This window comes from Paroedura picta, chromosome 1 (genome assembly GCF_049243985.1).
Source record: "Paroedura picta isolate Pp20150507F chromosome 1, Ppicta_v3.0, whole genome shotgun sequence".
Taxonomy (NCBI): Eukaryota; Metazoa; Chordata; class Lepidosauria; order Squamata; family Gekkonidae; genus Paroedura; species Paroedura picta.
Window position 1 is genome coordinate 103,926,636 of NC_135369.1, and position 25,216 is coordinate 103,951,851.

General features: G+C 42.2%; 2 protein-coding genes across 3 annotated transcripts in view; one reads left to right on the plus strand and one right to left on the minus strand.

Annotated features, from left to right (window-relative positions):
• FUCA2 (alpha-L-fucosidase 2) lies at positions 1-15,991 on the plus strand. Of its 2 annotated transcripts, XM_077351016.1 has the most exons (7): positions 1-322; positions 1,483-1,670; positions 9,132-9,471; positions 11,105-11,315; positions 12,454-12,644; positions 13,073-13,181; positions 13,988-15,991. In XM_077351016.1, exons 1-7 carry the CDS (start codon positions 117-119, stop codon positions 14,123-14,125), a joined length of 1,383 nt encoding a protein of 460 aa, XP_077207131.1. In that variant the 5' UTR covers positions 1-116; the 3' UTR covers positions 14,126-15,991. The 2 variants fall into 2 exon arrangements, with proteins under 2 accessions (XP_077207131.1, XP_077207139.1); XM_077351024.1 differs by lacking the exon at positions 1,483-1,670 and having other exon boundaries at positions 38-322.
• PEX3 (peroxisomal biogenesis factor 3) overlaps positions 14,768-25,216 on the minus strand; it is a 17,803-nt gene continuing 7,354 nt past the window's right edge. Inside the window, exons 5-12 of the mRNA XM_077351038.1 lie at positions 24,112-24,236; positions 23,206-23,272; positions 23,053-23,107; positions 22,776-22,944; positions 21,141-21,211; positions 18,242-18,364; positions 17,347-17,443; positions 14,768-15,988 (exon numbers count right to left, since the gene is read on the minus strand). Of these exons, the coding sequence (XP_077207153.1) occupies positions 15,905-15,988; positions 17,347-17,443; positions 18,242-18,364; positions 21,141-21,211; positions 22,776-22,944; positions 23,053-23,107; positions 23,206-23,272; positions 24,112-24,236 (791 nt within the window). The 3' untranslated portion in view covers positions 14,768-15,904. The remainder of the gene's footprint in view (positions 15,989-17,346; positions 17,444-18,241; positions 18,365-21,140; positions 21,212-22,775; positions 22,945-23,052; positions 23,108-23,205; positions 23,273-24,111; positions 24,237-25,216) is intronic.

Consider the following 25,216-nt stretch of genomic DNA (forward strand, 5'->3'; position numbering starts at 1 on the left):
AGGGGAAGAGAAAGCACCAGCGCAGCCCCGGCTCGCCTTGGCTCGGTCAGCTGACCGCCGTCATGTGAAAGAGCCGCGCGAAGAGGCACAGGGGCGAAGAGCGCAGCGCATCTGCGATGGCTCAACTGACCGGCCTGTCCCTCGGCCTTTGGCTGCCGCTGCTGGGCCTCCTTCCCCAGGGGGCGGATGCCGCTCCCTATGAGCCCACCTGGGAGTCGCTGGATTCCAGGCCGCTTCCCGCGTGGTTTGATGAAATCAAGTTTGGGATTTTTATCCACTGGGGTTTGTTCTCAGTACCCAGCTTCGGCAGCGAATGGTTTTGGTGAGATTCGTAGGCACAAGTTCTGCCTTGCATTTCCTTTTTCCTTTACAGACCGGGCCCAAGTCTCGCCCAGTTCAATGGGACCGATTTTAGAGAAAGGTGCTTTGTTTTCCTTGAAAAACCTTATTGTCGCCAGCGTGTGTAGACTTTAGACGATTTGGTAGTTCCGTACCTGGACTCCTGGTGTATTATTTTGATTTCACAGGATTAAGCTATTAATATCTTCCCGCTGCCTCTTCCCTAGAAAGCAATGTATTCGTCTCATTTGCGTTTTGTTTTTCTTGGATAGTGGTAGAGATTCTGTCTTCCTGAAACATACTGTGGCCACTTATAAATTTCGATAAGTATTGGAAGTTAATCCTTCAGGTCTATGGCTGCTCACAAGTATGTGGAATTTTCTGTTGCCTTTGCACTTCCTTATTGTTTCTTATGATACAAAGGTGAGCCCTCTAACGTTGACAAGGGTATTTGTCATGCATATCCTTGTGTTTAAATGGTTAATAATATGAATTAAAAATCTGTTGCATCCTATATAAATGTTCAGCATTAGAGAGGCTCAGATATTTGTTCAAGTTGGCTGTGAATATGACCCAAGCACTGACTGACTGTGGTTGAAGTTGAATACTTTGTCATAATGATTTTGCAACGTCCTTTTTCTTCTGGAATTCTTTTTTTTTAATTCTCTCTAAAATACTATTCTAGGCCACTTTGGACTGGTTTGATTTGCCCCCCAAGTTATTGTGTAAATATGATTTTAAAATATAAGCATTACAAACAGATTTAAGGATGTGTCATTTAAAGTAATTTATAGGCATTACACACAGAACTGAAATATAATAAATTCAGAAAAGAAGTATTTTACTGCTTAAAGTAATTGCTGGAGTAAATTAGAGTACAATTTTATGCATACTTGCCTAGTAATAAGTACCACTGATAATTATGGGACTTGTTTCCCACTGGCTATATATAGGATTAACTACAATGATTTTTAAAGCACAGTTCTGTACTTCGACTGGTTCCAGTCCTGACTTGGATGGTCCAGACTAGCCCACACAAGTCTCCATAAATTTACCAAGTTGGGGCTGGCAAACCTACCTCCAGTCCAAGTTAGAATCCCACAGTTTTTATGTGTGTAAACTGTGAGATATCTCTCTTTGCAGGTGGTATTGGAAAAAAGAAAAGAGAGAACCTTACATAAAATTTATGGAGAAGAACTACCCTCCTGGATTCAGTTATGAAGATTTTGGGCCCTTGTTTACAGCAGAGTTTTTTGATGCTGACCAGTGGGCAGACGTTTTGAAATCTTCAGGTGCCAAATATGTAGTCTTGACTTCAAAACACCATGAAGGTAATCTGAATATACAATTATATCTTGAGAAGAATGGAGATTGACATTCTTCACTCAAGAACAACTTTATTGCAACAGCACAAATTAACTGAGCTAACTTTCAACACAACTCATAGAATCATAGAATAATAGAGTTGGAAGGTGCCTCATGGGTCATCTAGTCCAACCCCCTGCACTATGCAGGACACTCACATCTCAATTGCTCATCCACTGTAACCTGTCACCTCCTTGAACCTTCACAGAATCAGCCTCTCTGCCAGATGGCTATCCAGTCTCTGCTTAAAAATTTCCAAAGATGGAGAGGCTAAACAGACCAAGCTCTCCGAGCCTTTCTTCATACGTCTTGGTCTCCAAACCCCTCGCCATCTTTGTTGCTCTCCTCTGGACACACTTCAGTTTGTCTACATCCCTCTTCAACTGTGGTGCCCAAAACTGAACACAGTACTTCAAGTGAGGCCGAACCAGAGCAGAGTAAAGCGGTATATATATTCTCACTGTATATATTCCCTGTGGGTTTTCCTGCATGTGGAAACCCTGAAGTGCCATCCCTGACAGTCCATAGAATCTTATAGGCACACTGCATAACATGTACTTCCTTCAGAATTCAGTAGTTTTATTTGTTCTTTTATAGCCTGCCTGAGTCTCATATAAAAGTGAGGAATTTAAAAATGTAACTTCCTTGTTTTGATTCCTTCAAGGAAATAGATTAATAATTCTTATTGTTACCTATCTTTGCACACTAGAATGTATGGGAAAAAATGGAAGAACACGAAAAATAGAACTATAAATATTGCAGCTTCGTTGAAGGTATCCTTTGGTGTACTTTAATGTGCACTTGTCTCTTTAAAATATCAATTAAAGCTTTAAGGCTGAGTCAACCTTGAGCCAGCTGCTGGGATTGAACTCCCAACCTCATGGGCAGAGCTTTCAGACTGCATGTCTGCTGCCCTACCACTCTGTGCCACAAGAGGCTCTAGAATGTAGGATATAGACTGCTAAATTAAACCTGACTTTTGAGCTAAAATAGGTAGTGCATGTGTTACTTGACACACGTAGAACACTTTTGTGAACAGTATATTAACAAGAAGGAAGCTAACATTCTTACTTTAGAGTGACCTTGTTTACATCTTAGCATATACCTTAAGGGCCGCCTTCTCCTATATCAGCCTACTTGTCCACTCCAGTCATCTTCAGAGGCCTTGCTTCGAATGCACTTTCCCTCTTAGGCGAGGCAAAGACCAACATAAGAGAAGGCCTTTTTGGTTGTGGCTCTGAAACTTTGGAACCCTCTCTCCAAGGGGATTTCTCTGTCTTCCTCTGTCATTGTCGTCTGTCAGTGGCTGAAGACTTTTCTGTTTTATTTGGTGTATCCTTAGTAAACCCTTATTGGCCTTCTTTAGTTGTGTTATGTTTGTATGTCATTGATTTGCTAAATATTTTACATATACGTTTTAATTGATATTTTAATGCCTTTATGTTTGCTTTCCTGGAGCCCGTGCTTGGGTGGAAAGGCAGCATAGAAAACTTTTTATATAAATAAATTTGAGTAGCTCCACGGGGGCCTTCCCTTATCCTTGACCCAGAAATAACTGCTGGTACAGACTGCTAGGGTCCACACAGGAACATCTTGGAGGGCCCACATCCAGCTGGAGCTGAGGCAGCTGCGTTGGTTGTCGGTTGCGGACCAGATCAGGTTTAAGGTTTTGGTTTTGACCTTTAAGCTCATCTGTGGTCTGGGCCCCACTTATCAGAGGGATTTCCTATTGCCTTATGCCCTCCGCAGAGCCCTTTGTTCTGCGGGTACAAATCTGTTGGTGGTTCCTGGCCCAAAGGAGATGTGCCTGGCCTTGACCAGGGCCAGGTTCTTTTTGGTCTTGGCCCTAACCTGGTGGAATGAACTCCTGGAAGAGGTGAGGAACTTTACCAGTTTTGCAAGGCCTGCAAGATAGAGCTCTTCTGCTGGGTATTTGGTTGACGGTAGAGCAATTAAGATCTATGGACCTTTCCTCATTACAGCTGCCCCCTGATGCATGGATTGAGTGTAGGGGTCTGCTGAACTATGGGCACTGGGAGGGGGGCAGGTGGATTAGATGTGCTGCCAGTGATAATAATGTTTTAAGGCAGTGGTCCCCAACCTGCGGGCCACGGCCCGGTGCCGGGCCGCGAAGGCCATGGTGCCAGGCCGCGGCTCCCTCTCCCCGTCCCCCCCTGCAGTAAAAAACTTCCCAGGCCACAAGCTTGCGGCCCAGGAAGCTTCTTACTGCGGGAGGGCGGGGAGAGGGAATCAGGGCCGGGCCGCGCATTGCGCATGCGCGGCCCGTGCGGGCGCGGCCCGATGCCCTGCCGGTCCCCAGCCTCAGAAAGGTTGGGAACCACTGTTTTAAGGGATGGGTTTTCTGATGTTTTTATTGCGGGGATCTTACTTGTAACGTGCCGCGAGCCAGCCAGTCTGAGAGTGGTATGTAATAAATCAAATAAATAATAAGCTTTTTAGGCCTGTGAATTATTGTGAAGACTAAATGTATAGGTGTCATTATATTTGAAGTTTTACTGATATGTATCTTTGATACTGGAATTTGAAGTTTCCCTGTTTTAATTCATTAACAACATCAAGTAAAGTACTAAGTTTGGCCTTATTTGTTTATTTATTTGCTGTCAAATTGTAGCTGATTTAGGATGACTCCATGTAGTTTTCAAGACAAGAGATATTCAGAGGTGGTTTGTCATTGCCTGGCTCTGCATAGCAAACCTGGTCTTCCTTGGTGGTCTCCCATCCAAACACTAGCCCTGCTTAACTTCAAAAATATGATGAGCTATCCAAGTCAGGATTATTTTTGTGTAGGAAGTTGAAGGTCTGCTGTTCTTTCTTAAACAAGCTGTTTACAATTCTCAATGGACAAAGACAATAGATGATAGATTAAGGTAGCTAGAGTTTATAACTCAAGACTTCTTTCTAGGTAAGGCAAACGACCTTTCATTTGTCCAACATCACCTTATGGAGCTGGATTACAACAGTACAGTGGTTCATTCTTGCAGAGTGTGCTCAAGTCAGTTCTTTGGTATCTTACCTCCCCGGACTGCTGTCATACATGAGACACCTAACCCCTTCCCCCTTGTTAGGGCATTCATTTAGTGTTCCTTAATGCCACCACATCCAGAGTATTACAGAGGAGATTTTATCATATTTCACATTCAGATTGCCTTTGTCTTTGTGGACTGGTTAAAATTGATACTCTGTTTTACAAAATATTGGCATTTTTTTAAACTTCTGGATCTTACCACTTTTAGCATGATAAACTCCAAGGGGATAATATTTGCTGTCTGACAGTGACTTGAACATAACCTACTTGGTTGCCAAATTTCTAGCACATTTTTTACTAAAGGATTATGTTATTCTCTTAATCATTGCTCAAGATGATCTGATCATAGCTTGGACATCTGGTTGGTATACTGCCCGCCCAGCACGCCACCAGATGCCCTTCTGAGCCTGCTGGAGGCGGCGGCCACCTGGGCTTTGCAGTTCCCCAGGCTTATAATCTTGGGGGACTTCAAATGTTCATGCAGACATGCCGTCCCCAGGACCTAGTGTCGTCCATGGTGGCGCTGGGGCTCTCACAACTTGTTGCTGGGCCCACCCATCAGGCCGGCCACACCCTCGACCTGATTTTTGGAGCTGGGATAGAGGTGGTTCTGGATACGGCCTTGGCCGTACCATGGTCAGACCACTATGCCCTGCGGGCTTGGATCAAGACTCCATCCCCTCCCCAGTCAGGCGGCGGGCGCATTTTTGCCTGCCCAAGGAGACTTATGGATCCAATTGGTTTCCAGAATGCTCTGCGGGACCCAAAACCTCCCGGCATCTCGCTAGCAGCCATGGTGGAGGACTGGCAGTCCCGCCTGTCGGCCGCCATAGACAAAATTGCACCTAGACATCCTCTCTGCCCTCGACTCAAACGGGCACCCTGGTAGGTATACCGGGGAGCTCCGGGAAAAGGAGAGGGAATTGAGACGCCTACAGCGAATGTGGCGGAAGGCTCGTGACGAGGCTACAAGAACATCTCATCGCATGCTTATGAGGGCACATGAGATGGCAGTGAAAGCGGCTAAACGTGACTTCTTTGCCGTGGAAATTGCATCCGCTAGCTCTTGCCCAGCTCGACTATTTAGGGTTGTTAGATCTCTTACCGCCCTGGAAGAAGGGCGCCAAAATAGTAGGAAATAGTAGGAAATTGACCATCAGCTGCGAGCCATTTTGCGGATAAAATCTTGTCGCTCTGCCACTCCCTTGGTTAATACAGTTAATGAACTGGAGGCCCGTTGGCCGCCTTTGGAGGCAACGTTTGATGGCTTCAGGCGGTTCTCTATATCTGAAGTGGGCGGGTTGCTAGGGAGGATGAGGGCGACCACTTGCCCCCTTGATCCCTGTCCGTCTTGGCTCCTTAAGGGGAGTGATGGACTAATAGGTGATCAGCTCAGGGACATCGTCAACTACTCTCTCCAGTCGGGGGAGTTCCCTGAGGCATTGAGGGAGGTGGTGGTGTGCCCTCTCCTCAAGAAACCATATCTGGACCCGCATGACCCCGCAAGCTACTGCTCGGTAGCGCACTTAGCGTTCCTGGGTAAGGTAGTGGAAAGGGCTGCGACGGACCAGCTCCTAGCGTTCCTGGAAGATACTTCGGCTCTCAATCTATACCAGTCTGGCTTCCATCCTGGTCATGGGGTTGAGACCGTGTTGGTCTCCTTGTTGGATGACCTCCGTCGCCAGCTTGACCGACGCGGCTCTGCTGTGCGAGTTCTTTTAGATCTGTCTGCCGTGTTTGATGTGGTCGATCATGAACGCCTCGCCGGTACGGGGATAAGGGGTACAGCCTTGCGCTGGATAAGCTCCTTCCTCCAAAACCGGACACAGAGGGTAGCTGTGGGAGACGAATTATCGGGCCCTTACCGGCTCCCTTGTGAGATCTCACAGGGCTCGGTGCTCTCTCCCACATTATTCAACATCTTTATGCACCCTCTGGCTCAACTGGTGCAGAGTTATGGGCTGGGTTGCCATCAGTATGATGACGACACTCAGCTCTTTCTCCTCATGGATGGCCGCCCGGACTCTTCCCCGGAAACATTCACCAGATGTTTGGAAGCAGTGGCTGGATGGCTTGAGCAGAGTCGCCTGAAACTCAGCCTCTCCAAGACGGAGGTCCTGTGGTTGGGCCGTAGGGGAGCAGACCAGGAAGCGAGCTTGCCCTCTCTGGCCGGGATGCAACTTAAGATCACGTCTCATGGCAGAAACCTGGGGGTGACCATGGATGCCTCACTAACACTCGAGGCACAGGTCAAACAGGTAGCTGGCCAGGCATTTTTCCATCTCCGCCAGGCTCGGCTACTAGCGCCCTATCTGTCCTCTGAACACTTGGCCACAGTGATCCATGCGATGCTCACCTCCAGATTAGATTTCTGTAACTCGCTCTACACTGGGCTGCCTTTGGGCTTGATCCAGAAACTGCAACTGATCCAAAATGCGGGTGCTAGGGTCCTCACAGCTACACCTTGGAAGGCACATATCCAGCCAGTGCTGAGGCAGCTGCATTGGCTACTGGTTATCTTCCAGATCAGGTTCAAGGTTTTGGTTTTGACCATCAAGGCCATCCGTGGTCTGGGCCCAGTGTATATGAGGGACTGCCTATCACCCTACGCCCCCTGCAGGGCCTTATGCTCTGCGGGGGCTAACCTATTGGTCATTCCCGGTCCCAAGGAAACTCACCTGGCCTCGACCAGGGCCAGGGCCTTTTCGGTCCTGGCCCCAACATGGTGGCCCCAAGCTGACACCAACCTTGTCATCATTCCACAGGGCCTGCAAGACGGAGCTCTTCTGCCAGGCTTTCGGTTGAGGCTGGGCAGCAAGAAGATCTAGCCCCCCTCACAAATGTGACGGTTGCGTCTGTCATCTGCCCCTTCCCTTTCCCTTCTTAGGGGGTGTGGAATTGGGTTAGCTATATTGAATTTTGCCGCCATTCTTTTCGTAACGTTTGTATTAATTGTATTATGTTTTATTGTGCTTTTATTGTTTTAGGGGATTGGTTTTTATGTGACCCGCCTCGAGCCTCTGGGGGGAGGCGGGATATAAATTCAATAATAATAATAATAATGATAATGATAATAGGAGCTCTGGAAAGGATTAAGCTCGCATTAATTCTATTAGCTATCAGTTATTCACAAATGTTACTGCTACTCCATGTTAAGTGTCACATTGCATGTGAAATATGGATGTGAAAAATTTGTTGGATAGGTGGCAAATATACACCAGGGACTATTCAGACACTTCATCAACATCATTCATAGAGAAATTTGTTGGTCAAGTATAGCTCATTACTTTTGAAAGCCTGTTTAGTTAGGGTGGGAGGTATATTAAACTTCAACAAGCAAACCTTGAAGATGTTTTGGACCTGTAGAACTAGCTTATACTCCAGGAGATCTTGGATTTTACTGTATTTGCCGGCGTATAAGATGACTGGGCGTATAAGACCACCCCCCAACATTTCCACTCAAAATATAGAGTTTGTTATATACTTGACGTATAAGACTACCCCCTCTTCCACACACCAAATAAAATGTAAAAGAGCATCAGAAGGGGGGAGGGGAGGAGAGAGGGAGAAATAGAGAGAGCCATAAAAAAATAAAAGAAAGCAAGAAACTATGCTCGGATTAGTGATTACCTCCCTTCCCCCCAAAAAGGCGAGGGTCAACTCTCTCTCTAAGAGGCGGCGCCTCTGTTCATTGAACTGAAACAGCTTAACTGCAAACAAAGAGGGAGCGAGCAAGCGAGCGGAGGGCTGCGCGCCGGGCTGGCCGCGTATGCTCTCTTCCTGAATGGCGGCGGCTTCAAAACCCCAGAAACCGTGGGAGGGGAGCAGAGGCTGGCACCTCCCTCCCCCAGCATCCTCCTCCTTTCCACTCCTTTGCCACTGGCTTACCCGGCCGGCCCATCGGGAGCTCTCTTTCTCTCCTCCCTCCCGCTTCAGAGTATTTTGTGGGAGGGAGGGCCCGTCGCTGCTGTGGCGAGGTGGGGCGTGCACGCAGGCACAAGTTTGGCGGGCCCAGCGAGTTCCGAGCCAGGAGGAGTTCACAAGACAGCAGCAGAGTTGGTGAGCCCAGTGGGGGGGGGGAGCGCTGCCGCCGCCTTGGCGTCCCATAATTCTGGTCACCTTAAACTATGGGCACTGGGCAAGCATCAGGAGGCCACTATGGGCAGCTATGTCTATCCCAACTGAAGTGCACCCGGCGTATAAGACGACCCCCCCACTTGGAGGCATGTTTTTTAGAGATAAAAAGTCGTCTTATACGCCGGCAAATATGGTATGTATTTTTTTGTAAATACTAGAGAAATCTTATTGACAAGTAATGCAAAATAAAAGCACACAAAATATTTCCAGTGCTCATTTTAAAACCCATACTTTCCTTGTTTAGGTTTTACCCTATGGGGATCTAAATATTCTTGGTCTTGGAATGCTGTTGATGTTGGACCAAAGCGGGACATTGTAGCTGAGTTGGCATCGTCCATTAGAAACAGGACCAGTTTACGCTTTGGGTTGTACCACTCTCTCTTTGAATGGTTCAATCCTCTCTTCCTCAGTGATGCCTCCACTTCATTCAGGACCAAACAATTTCCAAATGTCAAGTCACTTCCAGAGCTGTATGAGATTGTGAATAGGTACCACCCAGAGATTCTGTGGTCAGATGGAAATGGGAATGCCCCAGACACTTATTGGAACAGCACTGGATTCCTAGCTTGGCTTTACAATGAAAGGTATGGCAGCTCTCATTTAAATTGTATATTTAAATATTTTGGAAAACTGTATTCCAGCCCCTGCACTTGCTTTGGCTGAAAATCCATTAATATAATAGCTCTAAATCCCAATGTTAGCAAATAATGTTTAGATTCAGAGCCATTAGCAACTGCTTTTCAGATAAAATACTGGCTAAAATAAATGTGCATAACAGAGGTTTGTTTCAGACTTCCTTACAACTTTGGGGTGGTGTGGTCATTCCTGCTACACAGGCTTGGTCTTCAGTATTGCATAAAGAATCACTGTTCTATGCTGCCTCTTTTAAGAAAGGTGGTTCTTTAGCTCTGAGCATTTGGCTGCTTAGACTAGTTAAATTCTCACATTTCTGAAGTAGAATACTGGAAGCCATGATGGCATATCAGGGATTATTCTATGACTGCTGGAAAATTTTCTTTAAATTCCTCCTAATGGGGATTACCGGTCCCATCTTGCATTTTCTGTCTCCCCATCCCCTTGTTGCAAGTCACAACTGGTTTTTCCTTTCCCCAGTAACACAGGGAGGCCTTTTATCTCAAAACTTTAGAAGGGAGGCTTTATCAGGCCTCTAGGTAAAAGGTTATATAAATAGGATTGCCTGCCAAAGAGTTTGCAACTGTAAATATATCTTTTTATTGTTTGATGTACTTTTGGGTGTATTTATGGTCAATAACTAACAAGAGGATGAATAATTGAATATTAAAATTAATCTTAGCTTCTTCACACCAATGTGTGAAAACTGAGCAAGACATGAGAGACTGGTTCTATGTAAATGTGTTTTACATACATACAGCATTTAAACACACACATATATACCATATATACTCGCATATAAGCTGAGTTTTTCAGCCCTTTTTTAAAGCTGAAAATGTTCCCCTCTGCTTATATGCGGGTATTAAAAAAAGCTGTCAGACAAGACAGGAGGGCGGGAGTGGGGTGGGCGGGAGACAAGTATACTTAACTGAAGAAGCAGATGCAGGAAATGATGCAGCAAGCCCAGGAGGGACAGTGGGAGGGGAGGGAAGAGCAGTCTCCACCTCCCTCCCTCACTGCCTTAACGAAGCTAGCACGTGCTGCTGCTGCAGGAAGCTCTGAAGCCTCTGTCTCAGAGGAAGAGCAGAGAGCATGAGGAGGAAACACCCCTAGAGGAAGGAATGGAAAGTGGAGTGAACAGAACACCCGGCTAAGAAGAAGGGAATTGGATAAGAAAAAGGATTGGATATAAAAAGGCGAGAAGGGTCAGAGGGTGGAAGCAAAGGGGGAAAAGGATCTTGCCCAAAAGAGGAGGGGGGAAAGCCACTATCCAAACACCAGCCTCAGTTTAAATGCGAGTCAATAAGGTTTTCCAGCATTTTGTAGTGAAATTGGGTGCCTCGGCTTATATGCGAGTTGGCTTATATGAGTTGAGTGCCATTTAAAAACAATTAAAACTGAAAAATCAATGGGTTTCTTAGAGTGCTTAATTTTATGTAGCAGGGGCTCTGGCATTGGTCGCTCTCTTGGAAGGGACAGAGAGATATATGCATACAAATCTTTATTTGTTATGGACGGTAACGGAAGATCCTAGCATTCTGAACTACGGATATCACATACTAATAAAATGTTGAAAAATTTCAGCCCAGTTCGGGATACAGTTGTAACAAATGATCGCTGGGGAACTGGCTGCATCTGTAAACATGGAGGATATTACACTTGTTCAGATCGTTACAATCCAGGACATCTTTTGCCTCATAAGTGGGAAAACTGCATGACAATTGACAAACAGTCATGGGGATACAGGAGGAATGCACAGTTGAGTGATTACCTCACAATTCAAGAGCTTGTAAAGGTAAAATTAAACAAAGACGTAACCTGGTAATTGAATGAAGGCCATTAATTCTTGATCCCAAATATGACCAAAAAATCTCATTTTTTTATAATTAGAGGATAAATGCCTTCCCTACCTCCCCACAATTGTTTCTTCTATAAATGTCCTTTTTCATGATTGCCTTATCTAGATCTTTCCCTCCAATTTCCCCTTCTTATATTTTCTTTGTCCCTTTAAATTTCAGACACATTAAGCATGGGAAGGAAGTTTCAAGGAAAGGATAAGAATTAAAGCTAAGTCAATTCATGTAGCAGAATGAGAAAATGATGCAATAGAACGCAGAGGAGGGACCACATTTTTAAAGGTTCCCTATGATTAAAAAAAGAGCCTCTTGTGGTGCAGAGTGGTAAAGGAGCAGACATGCAATCTGAAAGCTCTGCCCATGAGGCTGGGAGTTCATTCCCAGCAGCTGGCTGAAGGTTGACTCAGCCTTCCATCCTTCCGAGGTCGGTAAAATGAGTACCCAGCTTGCTGGGGGGTAAATGGTAATGACTGGGGAAGGCACTGGCAAACCACCCCGTATTGAGTCTGCCTTGAAAACGCTAGAGGGCATCACCCCAAGGGTCAGACATGGCTCGGTACTTGCACAGGGGATACCTTTAACTTTACCTTTATGATTTTAAAAAACACACTTCTCTATTATGCTATTTTGAGGTGGGTTGTACAGGATTTTTTAAAACCTAGGAAGCATTCAGAATGGCATCCTTCATCTTAAATTTAAATTGGTACAGTGCACTTTATTGCCGTGGTATTCTATTATCTCATTTTGCTGCACAGGTATAGATCAGTCCATTGAACCTGCTTTAAGTAGAAAATGAACATACTAGTATCAATTTGACAGTGCAATTTGACAGTGCAAATGCTCTTATTTAAAGCATTGGCTGCCACAAAAATTAGTATGGAGACAGGATTGTTGTCCATAGCAGAGAAGTCTGTGGTGATTAACAGAAGCTGTAACTCCAGTTGAATAGCTAGACTATCAGTGTTTTAACGGAAATGTGAATTTAGGCCTAACAGACCACGTAGCTTGCACCTTTAGAACGCTTCAGCCATAATGTTCATTTATACCACAGACCAACTGTTTTCCAAATAATTTCAGCAACTTGTAGAAACTGTGTCCTGTGGAGGAAATCTCTTGATGAACATTGGACCTACCCATGATGGTCGCATTCCTGTTATTTTTGAAGAGCGCCTGACACAAATGGGGAAATGGCTATCAGTGAACGGGGAAGCCATTTTTGATACAAAACCTTGGAGAGCTCAGAATGATAGTGTTACACCAGCAGTATGGTAAGTTCACCAAAGTGAGGGTGCCTGGAAAGAAAAACTAACTTGGGTTTTTAAACTGCAGGGTAATTTCTGGAAACTCTGCCTTTGCTTTTTGCCAGATGCTTTCCAAAGTTTTGCTTGTTACAGTTTTGTCAAACCATTGAATATAGATTTATCTAATTCCATTCAGATGATTAATACCTATGTGAAGCACAGCTTTTGTTACCGTCACACAGTAAATGTTCTAGTCTAGAAAGACTGAGAAATATCTGGGGAAGGACAGTTTCCCCTTCAATATTTCTTGCACTATGTTTTCAAAATGCTCTTCTGAGGCAGACTATTAGAGGCTGTCTTCCACCTTTCAGATCATCTGATTTGTGGTCTTTAACTTAACCCATGTCTTAAACTAAATACATTTGGCTGCTCTTTCTTCACTTAACTTCTTCCAGGTACACTTTCAAACCAAAAGAAAATACCTTGTATGCTATTTTCCTTCATTGGCCATCTTCTGGATTGATTGTGCTTGGTGAACTAAAAGGTATTGCGAAAGTGACAGAGGTAAGAAATATTTTCCTATTTTGCCAGTTTTGTGCAATTAATGTTGAAGCTGAAGGAGTAGCCATAGTCAAACCTATTTCAGCCCCCTATTTTCAATACCTTCACAATAATAGAAAGTCAGTTGGCAAGGAATGAATACTTGGGGTATGTTATAAAGAAACAATCAAGTCTCCTGAACTATGCTGGTATAGCACCAAATAACATTGCAATAGCTGGACTATGAAAAATACTTTCCTGTAGTCTATATCCAAATCATACCTAGTGTGTATTAACAGATATTCAGCAACTATCCTGGTTGATTGCCTGAAGCTGAATAAGCAGCAGCAAGTAGAGGGAGGAATTGAAACAGGTGAACTCCTAGGTGATTGCCGAATTCCGCTCTTAATCTATAGCTACTCCCATCTCAAGAGCCTTAATTTTCTCCTACCTTAAATCCAGCAAGTTAGATGCAGTCTCTTGTATAATTGGGATAAGATATGTATCTAGGGACATAATGTAGATCTTACCTAGAAACCCACTGAAATTAATGGATAGAGGTGGCATATCCCCATCCCCAGCTAACACAATGCAATTAAGCTGAATTTTGTTTGTGTGTTTAAATACCTTTTGTGTAAACTGCATCCAGGAGAGCTTAATTTACTAGCCACAGTAAATTAAGCAGAGTTGTTGGATTTAACATGTTTCTTAGATGTTCTACTTGAAGTGGAGGATTGCGGTTTAAGTAGCATTGGTTTTATTAGCTTTGTGGGTGAGTACGAAGATTGACAGTTTTTGAACATCATTTAATATCAGTCTTTCTGTTTCAGGTTAAAATGCTTGGATATGGAGAACCACTGGAATGGACTTTAGGAGAAAAAGGAATAATAGTGGCTGTACCTCAATTACCCTTTAGTGAATTGCCCTGTGAATGGGGTTGGACACTGCAGCTGACCAAAGTAAATTAGTGGCAAACATCTCTTCCTTTTGAATTGCCATTATAGTGTTTTCAATAATCAGATCTCAGTCAACACAGAGTTATTTTTGAATGGGGTATCATGGGTATCCCACACTGATTCTGTTTGCTATTGTTTCTCCAATGCCAATTGAAAATAGGGTTTATGTTAGAAAAGATTTATAAAATCTGAAGTTATCTCAGAAGTTCTTTTCACATAGCAGTGGCTATGATGTCTAGTCTCACTCTGAGTCATAATGAATTTTAAAAAGGAAGTTGCAAGGCTAGGATCCTCATCTTGCCTTTCTGTAAATGGTGTACAGCTGGATATCAATGCTTTTGGAATGGGCAGTTAACTATTAGGATTATTAGAGTGCTGTTCTCTCAGGGGGGTGTTTATTTTTAAATTACCTTACAATCTTATCTAAATGTTGGTGATGCACTTATGTCAACCTGGAATACTTCTCCAGAACTGTTTTATCTATAAATATACTAGTCAGTCAGTGCTGGCATCTAGCTAGGGTTGCCTTTTGTTCTATATTCAAGCCTTTACAGCTGTGAGTTGGGGACATAATAAAGTTTAATTCAGATGTATGAAGAGGAGGTTATAATTTCTTTTGCTGTGGAATATTAACAGCACCAAGAAGACAAAATATATGGTTTCACGTTACATATAGAATAGATTTAATTTTCTTTTTGTTAAAAAAAATCTTTTCAAAGGCAAATGCAAAGCTGGTTATTTCCCCCTTATCAAAATTGTACGAACATTAACATATGGACATCCTTTTGTATTCTGAGAGTTACTGCACGCAATCTTTCTTAAAATACTGTGACACAGGCATTTTTAGGGCTTCAATTAATGCAAATTAAAAATATTTACAAATGAATGTATACAGCAGTAGCCATTTACTGGCAGTGTAAACAGTATTTTCTAAAACCAAACTATTCCAAAGTCTGAAACATCGGAGCCAGAACTTAGTATGGCATTGTTTAGGGAGCAGTAGGCCCTCATTGAAAGCTCTTGTACCTAACCTCCAAGCTAGGGAATCTTAAAACTCAGAAACTGAAATGTCTCTCATGTACTTGCATACTTAGACTGAGTAAGGGAGGTCCCTGGGGCTAAATTAACCTTCTTGCAGCCCTGCTAATAGAGATCATCACTATAATGAGCTTTCTCTTGCAAGGAAAGAGATACAGGAAAGTGTGGTCTTGTTTCACCTAGAAGCCTCTTGAAGCATTCATCTGCTGTTGAGAGGATATAATGTGTGCAGGCAGGATGCTGGATATAATTATCCTCTTTCTTTCCCTCTTTCATTGTTTTCTGCTTCAACAAATCCATGATTTAAAAAAACGCCCCCCCCCCCAAAGCTAAATGATCTTGCTGTGTTATTCCCCCCCCCCCCCAGTCTTCTCCAGCTAGCACTCTGTTAAGAAATAAAACAGCAAGTTCTGGCTTCCATTTTTGTTGTAGCCTGCACAATTTTAAGAACAGAGGTACACTTCTTGGGATGTATAATGGTGCTGAGTTTTTCTGTAAACAAGTTATTCAAAACTAAGACCGCCTCAGTACAAAGGCTTATACAGCACAATGATTTTTTTCCCTCCACTATTTTAAATCAGGGTTTGAAATCTGTTCCAATATATTAAAAAAATCTCTACGTTGTATTTCTGCATGTTGTCTTGTGGTCTATGATCCTGCATCACAGTTAGATTGAGGAGATTCCTTATTAATTGATGCTTTCACGTGGATCAGTCACTGAGAATGTATCATGTATTCCCCTTGTTGCACAGTTCATTTCTCTAGTTGTTGAGGGGTGCTGAAGGCTTCATACACATTAGCAGCAAAATCTTTCATTTGTTCCATTGTTAACAGATCCTGGGAACAGAGTACAAATAAACTCAGCATTACAGCAAGGATTAGCAACATCCTGGAAGATACTACACCCACAATAAAAGCACACTAAATAAAAGCAAATGTTCTTAAATCATCTTTATTTCAGTTCCAGATATCAGTTCCAGATATCCTCTAGTGAAGAGAGACAGATGCTTTGTGACAAGAGGATGATGTGATTAGTTTTGAGGTTTCTCCTTTACTCACAGCAATGTACTCTTAAAGAAGTGGTAACTATTAAATCAACATTAAGGAGATAAAAGCAACCAGTCTAACAGATTGGGGGAAAAGAGAGGGTAAGGCGATAAAAATTCAGTGAAAAGCACAGGTGAGCAAGAGTGTTAATTGGGAGCTACCACACACCACCTGCAAAACAGGCAGGATGTATTCCTGTACTCTGGAGACAAGCAATGGCTTTCTGTACTACTGAGATCTTCAAGAGAAATGCTATATAATGTGCATTACAGTCATTTCCTAAAACTTACAAAAACATAATTAATCATGCTGAGCCCAGACATCTGCACCTGAAATAAGCTCTGGGTGATCTTTTTCAGATACAATGCAGGCCTCTTCAGCTGGCAAAGGCAGGAAAGGCAGTTTCACCCCTTCACCCATGTGGTTATTATTCCATGGAGGTTCTATAACCCTGTCAATCAACTTTCCTGGGGTTGGAAATGGCTGAGGGAAAGGGGGCGGGGAACTGTATGACTTGTAACTTCTGTGGACAGACAGCTGGATCCTACACCCCATGAATATATGCTGTGGACCCTTTCCAGAAATGCCATAACTACTAGTGAAGGAAGACTTAGCAGAATGGAATCACATGAGGACCAAGATAACATCAGCAAGGATGAGAAAATTCCAACATAAAAGTCTGAAACTACTCAACAACCAAGTCTGACTTCTCTGCTAGCTATTTAAGCCAGGTTAATAATTACAGCATCCATAATACCAAAAGCCAAAGCAGCTCAGAGCATGCAGGCAAAAGACACTGATCATCCACCAGGGTCACTATAGCCTTAACCAAGGCAAGAGCCCAACTAAAGAGGTCAAGGATGAAGAGTTAAAAGTTCCTGCTCACTAGCCACAGAATAAAGAAGCTCAGCAGTTCTCATCTATCTTACTGTTTTTATTCTTGTACAAATTGAGGGTTACTAAACATTCCAAGCTGCCTCTTCTCTCTTTTTTTGAATAGCATATTTTAAAGCATAAGCCATTTTGGCAGTAGCCTTTTTTTCTTACCAGTGCAATTTTTGACAGTAGTACTGCACAGGCTGATAGTGTGCTCTTAAATACTGATGGCCTTAATAGACCAAGTCAGCAAACCTACAAGTCTTCCTTACCTGAACAAAATGACTTGGTGTTTCACTGCAGACAGAATGGATCTGCCCATTTATTATTGGAATTATCTTGGCTAATGGAAGACTCACACTAGAAAGACTAGAAAAAAGAAGAACCAGTGAGAAGTAGTCACAGCACAAAAATCAGTCTTGTGAGTTATTTCTGCAATGGGCAAATTGCCTCTCCTCAAAATGGCTGTAAAAATATAAATACCCGCACCACGTACCTGCCAGGCAATCTTCCCAAGGTTATTTAGCCCCTGGACAGGCTCTTTGTGGTCACTAATGAGAAGTCAAATAAACATCTATGTATGCAGCATTTCTTGATTTATACTGCTAAATATTACCTGAACAGACTATATTACAGTAGGGCCCATTCAATAATTAGGTGCATATTCATTGACCTGCATCTTACAGATACATGACTGGTAGAGTCCTCTATGAGTCAATTTATATGTTCTAGTAGCATTTGAAGGATGGTGAACATACAGCATGAGGCTAGCTTTGACACTGTGAGTAAAGTGAACCACACTGACAGCTCCATCCATATGCTCTAAATCTTTCAAATCCTATTGCAACATAGTGTGAGCATTTGTGTGAAACCCAAACATGCTAGATGCCTCATATGAAGACTATGCACAGTTGCTCACCACATAGATGGAATGTTAGCCATGTTTTCAAATGATGAGATTCAGCCAGTAATAATCCTATAGTAAATTTTAAATAAACTTGATCTAAGAAGAACAAAACTAGGGATAACTTTATCAAAGATTAGCTTTATTTCTAGAAGTTAACATGCTGCATGCTCTCAGTGAAATCCACCAAAACTCCCAGTTTTTCCACCAAAACATCATTATATCCTTTGTTTACTTTTTAAAGTAGATCAAAAGTTTTTTACCTGTTCACAGAGCCACTGTCACCTATGTCCTGTTCAGTGGGTCTGAAGAATTCTGCCATATTGTCCAATAATCGACTGAATCCTCTATTTAAGCACGAGCTCAAGACTCTGTTAAAATCTGGACTGGAAAAACACACAACCCCAGCCCCAATACATTATTCTCCAATCTGATAGAATCTGTTTTTTAAAAACTAAGTTGAGATACTTTTTCCTAACAGGGGGATGGGCACAGGACCCACAAGTCAGGCAGGATGGCAAACCTGCTCACTAGTTAATATATCGGGTCACAGAACCCCTTTTTTGTCCTCACATGCATCTTTAAGTTGAGGGAAAACTGCTTTGGACAGAATGACTACAGAAGTCTACAACTATGCAAGATCTGCAGAGTGCATAGCTGAATAGAATATGAAGAGTGTCACACGGGGGCATCAGAGGAGATGTGCATTTAGCATAACAAAACAAAATCGGAGTCCAGTGGCACCTTTAAAACCAATAAAGATTGATTCAAGGTGCTATGCACTCGAAAGCTCACACCTTGAATAAATCTTTGTTGGTCTTAAGGGTGCCACTGGATTCTGATTTTATTTTGTTGTGCTGCTTCAGACCATCACGGCTACCCACTTCAATCTGTATTTAGCATAGTTAGATTAGGAACTTTAAAATTTAGCTCACAGGAGGTTTCCTGCTCCTTTGAGCACATTTCCTCCCTGCTTTCCTCTGAACAGACAGACTGAACGCTACAGAACAGACAGGTCTCTCTCCCCTCTCTATACTAGGTTGTTTGTCTCCTAAATAAAACTATTCATCGAGCCAAGGGGGAAACTGATTGCAACTGGGAGAGTGCATGAGGATCTGTAAACTTTAGAAACATGTATGGAAAAAGCAAATTTGAATAAATTTTGTAATCATAAGGAAAGTGCTGCTGACTATCGCACAGACATCTTGGACATAGAGATAATGCTATTGCTGAACTTTAAAACCAGAACATGACCAAGGATATACAGATAACTAAATGCAATACTGGAAGAGACTGCATATGTAAGGAAAATGAATCAGATCTAGTTTCAGTAAAAGCCATGGGACAAGCCAGACCCAGTGCACTCTAGAACTAATTCACAGTGATATATGTGGGAACCCTCGTGGGAACAAATATATTCTAACTTTTATTGATGATTTCTTAAAATCTACAGTTACCTACTTAGTCAAGGAGAAAAGCGGAGTGCTGCTCAAGGCATATGTTGCAATGGTAAGCAACAGGTTCCAGAGAAAACCACTGGCCATTCACAGGGAAAATGGAGGAGAATGTGTGTGATGTGACATGAAGGACTACTTTGCTAAAGAAGGAATATAACATCAGCTCACTGTTCCATATACTTCAGAACAGAATGGCATAGTAGAAAGAATTGCTCCCTAACCACGATGTGTAGTTGCATGCTTCTAGAACAGTGGTTCTCAACCTTGGGGTCCCAACCCCAAGTGGGGTCACCTGGTTTGTGACCGCGGTGGAGGTGGCCAGTGGTGGTGGCAGAACCACGGCACCGGCTGCCTCCATGCTGCCTTGATTGTTCTGCGTCTGCGCGCCCGCCCCTGGGCATGCTGCCTCTGCACATGTGCGTGCCGCCACAGTTGGGGTTGCAGCCGTAAGGCAGTTGAGAACGGGTGTTCTAGAAACCCAGCTACCTGAAAAATACTGGGGAGAAGCAATCAACACTGCTATTTACTTATAGAACAGGTTGCCTACTAAAAGTGAAAACTAAATACAAAAACTGTGTAATCTTCACATTCACATTTGGTTTGCACATCAATTATTTTAATTTCTCAGTGCACAGTATAACAAGTACACTGGTTATGAACTTGTATCATTCCATCAGATACATACATATATCTTCTAGATCTAAGTTGAATACAGCATTCTCAATTTCAATACTCCAACTTAAAGAGCTTCCCTAATGACCATACACATTACAAAGCACCCCTAGCCAGTAATTAAATCAGAGACTTTCAAAGAACCTTCCACATCCACATGGAAGGATATAGAGAAGGTGCTCAAAAGCCAAGCAAAAGAGTAGAAGACTGCAGAAAAAGAAATTGAAGCTCTGACAGAGGACCAAACATGGATAGCCACAGATCTGCCTCCAAGCAAGAAAGCAGCAGGATGCAGATGAGCCTTCTAGGAAAAATCCCAGAACACGTTACAGAAGATGAATCTGAAGGACTATTAACATGAGAAGGGGTGCTGGAATATGCAATATCTGTAGTGTGCATGACTGAACAAAATACCTTGCTTTTCACTCCCTGAAGTAGTCTCAAAACAGCCTACAATAGCCTTGTTTCCTCTCCCAACAAGACCCCCTGAGAGAGGTGAGGCTGAGAGAGCTCTGGGAGAACTGTGAATGGCCAAAGGTCAACCAGCTGGCTAGAAGGGGCCATATTTTAATGATCTAGCCCAGTGGATTACTAGGGCCACTTACTTAGGCCCTAGCTGGAACAGTTACTGATTTTTAAGAGGTTAAGGAATTAAGATGCTGCTATCTATTTCTATTGTTAAGGGTTTTTAATGGGATTTTATATTGTAATTTTATTGGTTTTATAGTGTAAACCATCATGAGACAGCCAGTTGTGATGGTATACCTTTTATTTCTTAATCCAGTAGATATAGTGGTTAGATGTCTGACTAGGATATAAGAGGCCTGGGTCCAAGCCCCAACTCCACCATGGTAGCTTGTTGGGTGACCATGAGCCAGTCATACATTCTAAGCCTATTCAACCTCACAGGGCTGTTGTGAAGATGAAATGAGAACAGGAGAACATTGAAAACCACTTTGGATCCCCAATGGGGGAAAAAGTGGGATATAAATGAAGTTAATAAAATAAATTAGAAAATTATTTTTCTGCATACCTTTCCAACATGTCTCTTGTTTCATTAAGTAGTTTAATAGTAGCAATATCTTTTTCTGTAAGACCGCAGGCCTAGGAAACAGAACAGGATAAAAATGTGTACAGTGTCGTAGTGGAAGACTGAGCAGCTGGTTAACATGTATTTCTTGAAGACTATAAGAGTTTCCCAAGCGTCTTTGTACTGAAAACAAGCTAAAACTGCATGACAGTGTACAGACCTCTTATGTTTTTGACTTCTGCAACTACTTTTATTGAAATCAGTTTAACTTTAAAATAAAACCTTTAAAATCCTATAGAAGTTGAGTGGTGTCACAGCAGTCATGCTGGAAATTTCCACTTAAGTACCAGTTCTTTTCAAGTTGCCTTTCTAGGTCCAAGTGAACAGGATACAAGGACCCTTCACCATAGCATTGCACACAGAAAGGGAAACCATGGAAGTTCCTTGCTTGGATATCTTTGAACAAAGGAGCAATGGGCACATGTGGGCCTTTGCTTGGAACAAATGCCTTTGAATTCTCAAGTGAAGGAGTTTGTGCTTGGTATATAAATTTCTTGGTCTCTTGACCAAATCGCTCTTCTGTCCCTTGGTTTCTTTTTGCCAGTAACTTTCCTGGAAAATTTCTCAGCAGATATATATACCTTTGCCGGCATATAAGACGACTGGGCGTATAAGACAACCCTCCCCAACATTTCCACTCAAAATATAGAGTTTGTTACATTACATTACAGTACTATGGGCCACTATGGGCAGCTATGTGTATCCCAACTGAAGTGCACCCGGCGTATAGGAGGACCCCCCCAGAAAAAAATCTGAAGTACAATAATGCCCCCTTAAAAGCCCAGTTAAAAATTATTATTTATTTCTTTTTTATTTTTATACCGCTGCTCTCCAAAAGTTTCGCGGTAGTTTACAATTATAAAACAACAGTTTCCATAAAACCCCATAAAAACATCCCTTATCACAATCCAAGCAGATGATGATCACCTCCCTAAAGGATTTTAAACACCCCACCCCCATTCAGCCTGCGAGCCAAGTTCTCTTCCAATGGTAGCGGGGAACCAGATCTAACCTATCCCGGGATCCTCTGATGGTAACGCCAAGACCTTACCCTGGCCTTAACAATATGCCTGGTGGAAGAGCTCCATCTTGCAGGCCCTGCAGAAAGCTGGTAATTCCTGCAGGGCCCTCAGCTCTTCCGGGAGCTCATTCCACCAGGTTGGAGGTTTTAAATAGCTGCCAACCATTTAAAGCTCACAGCTGACCAGCAGACCTTCCCTTCCCAGGGGACGGAAGTGAAATGGAGGCTTTAAATGGTTGGCGGCCTCAAAGCAGACAGCCCCACATGTCTTACTCTGAAGCTGAAATGGCTACCAGACATTTAAAATCTCCATTTTACTTCCACCCTCATGTAAATGAGAGAAAGTGAAAGGGATTGGTCTGAACCTGGCCAGTTCGTTTTAGGGCTTCTGGGTTGTTTGGGTTCAGGGATTCAGTTCAGGACCACCTTGGACCCTGAAGGATTCCAGAATTTTCTAGTTTGTGCCCATCCTTAGTTCTGATTCAGTTTTTAAAAATAAAACAGTATCAAGCAGGTTTTGATTCAGTTTTATCTCCCTGGAGAAAATATGTAAATACCTGAGCAGCTAAAGGGTTTTCCTCATCTGGCATCATGTAACGACAAAGCAGAGACTGAGATCTACTTTCTTCAGACTTGGTAGCCTCTGTGGGCTGTTCTATTACTGTTCTAATCTCTCTTAACTTCTGATCCAAATCAAAGAGAGAAAGAGTGTGTTTCAGAGATGTACTGCACAAGGAAGAGATACAAATTGCTGTATCAATGGTATATTTCTCAATTAGTTGTTTATGTTTGCAAATTTAAAATATTTAAAAACAAACATACAGCCACTTTTACCTTCCAAATATTTTCTGCACAGCTTTTTTAACCACAGTAATTAAATCAACCAAACCTAGGACACAAGAAAAAAGTTTCTGAAAACTACAATTTCTTCAAATTTTGCAAAACTTGGCATGATAGGGAGGGGGCAAATGTTTATAGAGGTCATACCATCTCCTAGAAGATGCTGAATACTTGATAAATATTGTTGTTGGACTTCAGGAGGAGCTAGAAGTGCCTATAATGAGAAAAATATTATGTAATATTTTTTATCATTTTGCTAAGCAGGTTGTAAGTTTCCCTGGTTTCTGTACATACAGAATTCTCGTTCCCTTGCCTTCTTGTTTCATTTTCAACAAACTTAGTATCTTTCCTCACAGACCACTGAGAGGGCAAATTAATAGTTACAATTAAAATTGCATTAAAATAAACCTTATAAGGCTTCTCTCTCACTGAAAAAGTCACCTTTTCATTCTCTTCATATTTACCGCTTGAAAACATTTCTTAGCACCTTTGTCTTGTAGAAACTTCTTTTAAATATATTCAGTAGATTAGATTCTACGGTTGCACAGGGTAGTGGTGTTGCCCTTGGCCAGCAGCTCTCTGATACACTAAAAAGGTCTGGCCGGTTTACATGGAACACTGCATAAATTCACATGCAACATTATAATCTATAACATTATACAGTTTTCAATAGAACTTCGCAACAATTACAACACAACATGAATAACAACACAGGGGAGATCAAATTGTTCAGTCATGGCAGGTTGTCGGGGGGGGGGGGACCAGCAGATGTTCTGAGTCGGTTGGCCTCAAGTGAATGCCTGGTGGAGGAGCTCCCTTTTGCAGGCCCTGTGGAACTGTGGTTCAGGCAGGGTTCTGATTTCCTCAGGGACTCGTTCCACCAGGTGGGGGCCAGGACTGAGAAGGCTCTGGCCCTTGTTGAGGTCTGACCCGCTTGTCTGGGATTACTTATGGATTATTTCCTTGCAATTTTATAGCAAGTATAATTAGTTTTCATCACCTGCACTACTTTTTCAATTCTTTATATTTTAATTCTTCAAGAAACTTACTTACTGTGCCATTTTTGCAGACTGCTGCATTATCCAAGTAGATGTATCCACCAATGATGTTTAACTGGACACGCAAAAGAACTACAAGCATGCATGTGCTATACACAGCTACAATACTTCTTGTAAAACCTTTAATAAAAACGAGAATTTTATTTTGACATTATACTAAAAGCATGACCATTTAATGCCCTATCAAACATAGTATAAAAATTAATAAAAATACCTTCCAGTTTGTTACCCATTATACTTTTGTGCGAATGGGATAATTATTACTACTATGTATCTCAAAATCTGAAATGAGGATTAAGTCTTTGCTGTTAATTTGGAAGGGGGGGTCCTTTGTTTTTAAAAAATCTAAAACTGGGACATCCTTTGTATGATGAAATAGCCCATGAGTACAAAAGGAAGGTAATTTTGAATTAGCAGTAACAAATGCAGAAGGAACTAAGGTGGTATGAGAAGTAATTTTGATATTGGAAAAAGTAGCAGCTGACTTGATATCAACTCAATCTGAGAAATGCAGAACTGAAGCATCCTTTACAATTCTGTAACAACTTAGAATGCTGTAACACTTGATATTATTTGTTTATATATAAATTTATACATATTATTAATATATTATAAATAAAATATTTATAAAATTATTTATATATATTAAATATATTTCAGAAGTTTTTATTTTAATCTAAAAGCAAACCAGGTTTTCAAACAGTTTTTTTGAAAAAACAGAATGTTTAGATTGTATAAAAGTTTTTTTATATTCTAAAATCACTGAAGTAACATTTCTTCAGTCCAAAATCTGTACAATTTATGCCTTCCCTATAACTTTTTTTTAAAAGCCCAATACCAAACAAAGTGGTTTTCTCTCAAGCAGCTGAATGCTATTTCTAATTATCAATATCACAAGTGCAAATAGTGATTACTAGAGAATTTCAAATGAGCAAAAAGGCATACTCTTTAAAAAGACTTTTACAGAAAGCTTAATACTAGCTATCAAGCTGTTTAGACTACGAACCATTTAACCAACAGTAGCGGTCCCCAACCTTTCTCAGGTCAGGGACCGCCTCCGGGATGAGGGGAGAGCCGATGGCCCAGGCCAGGTGGCGCTA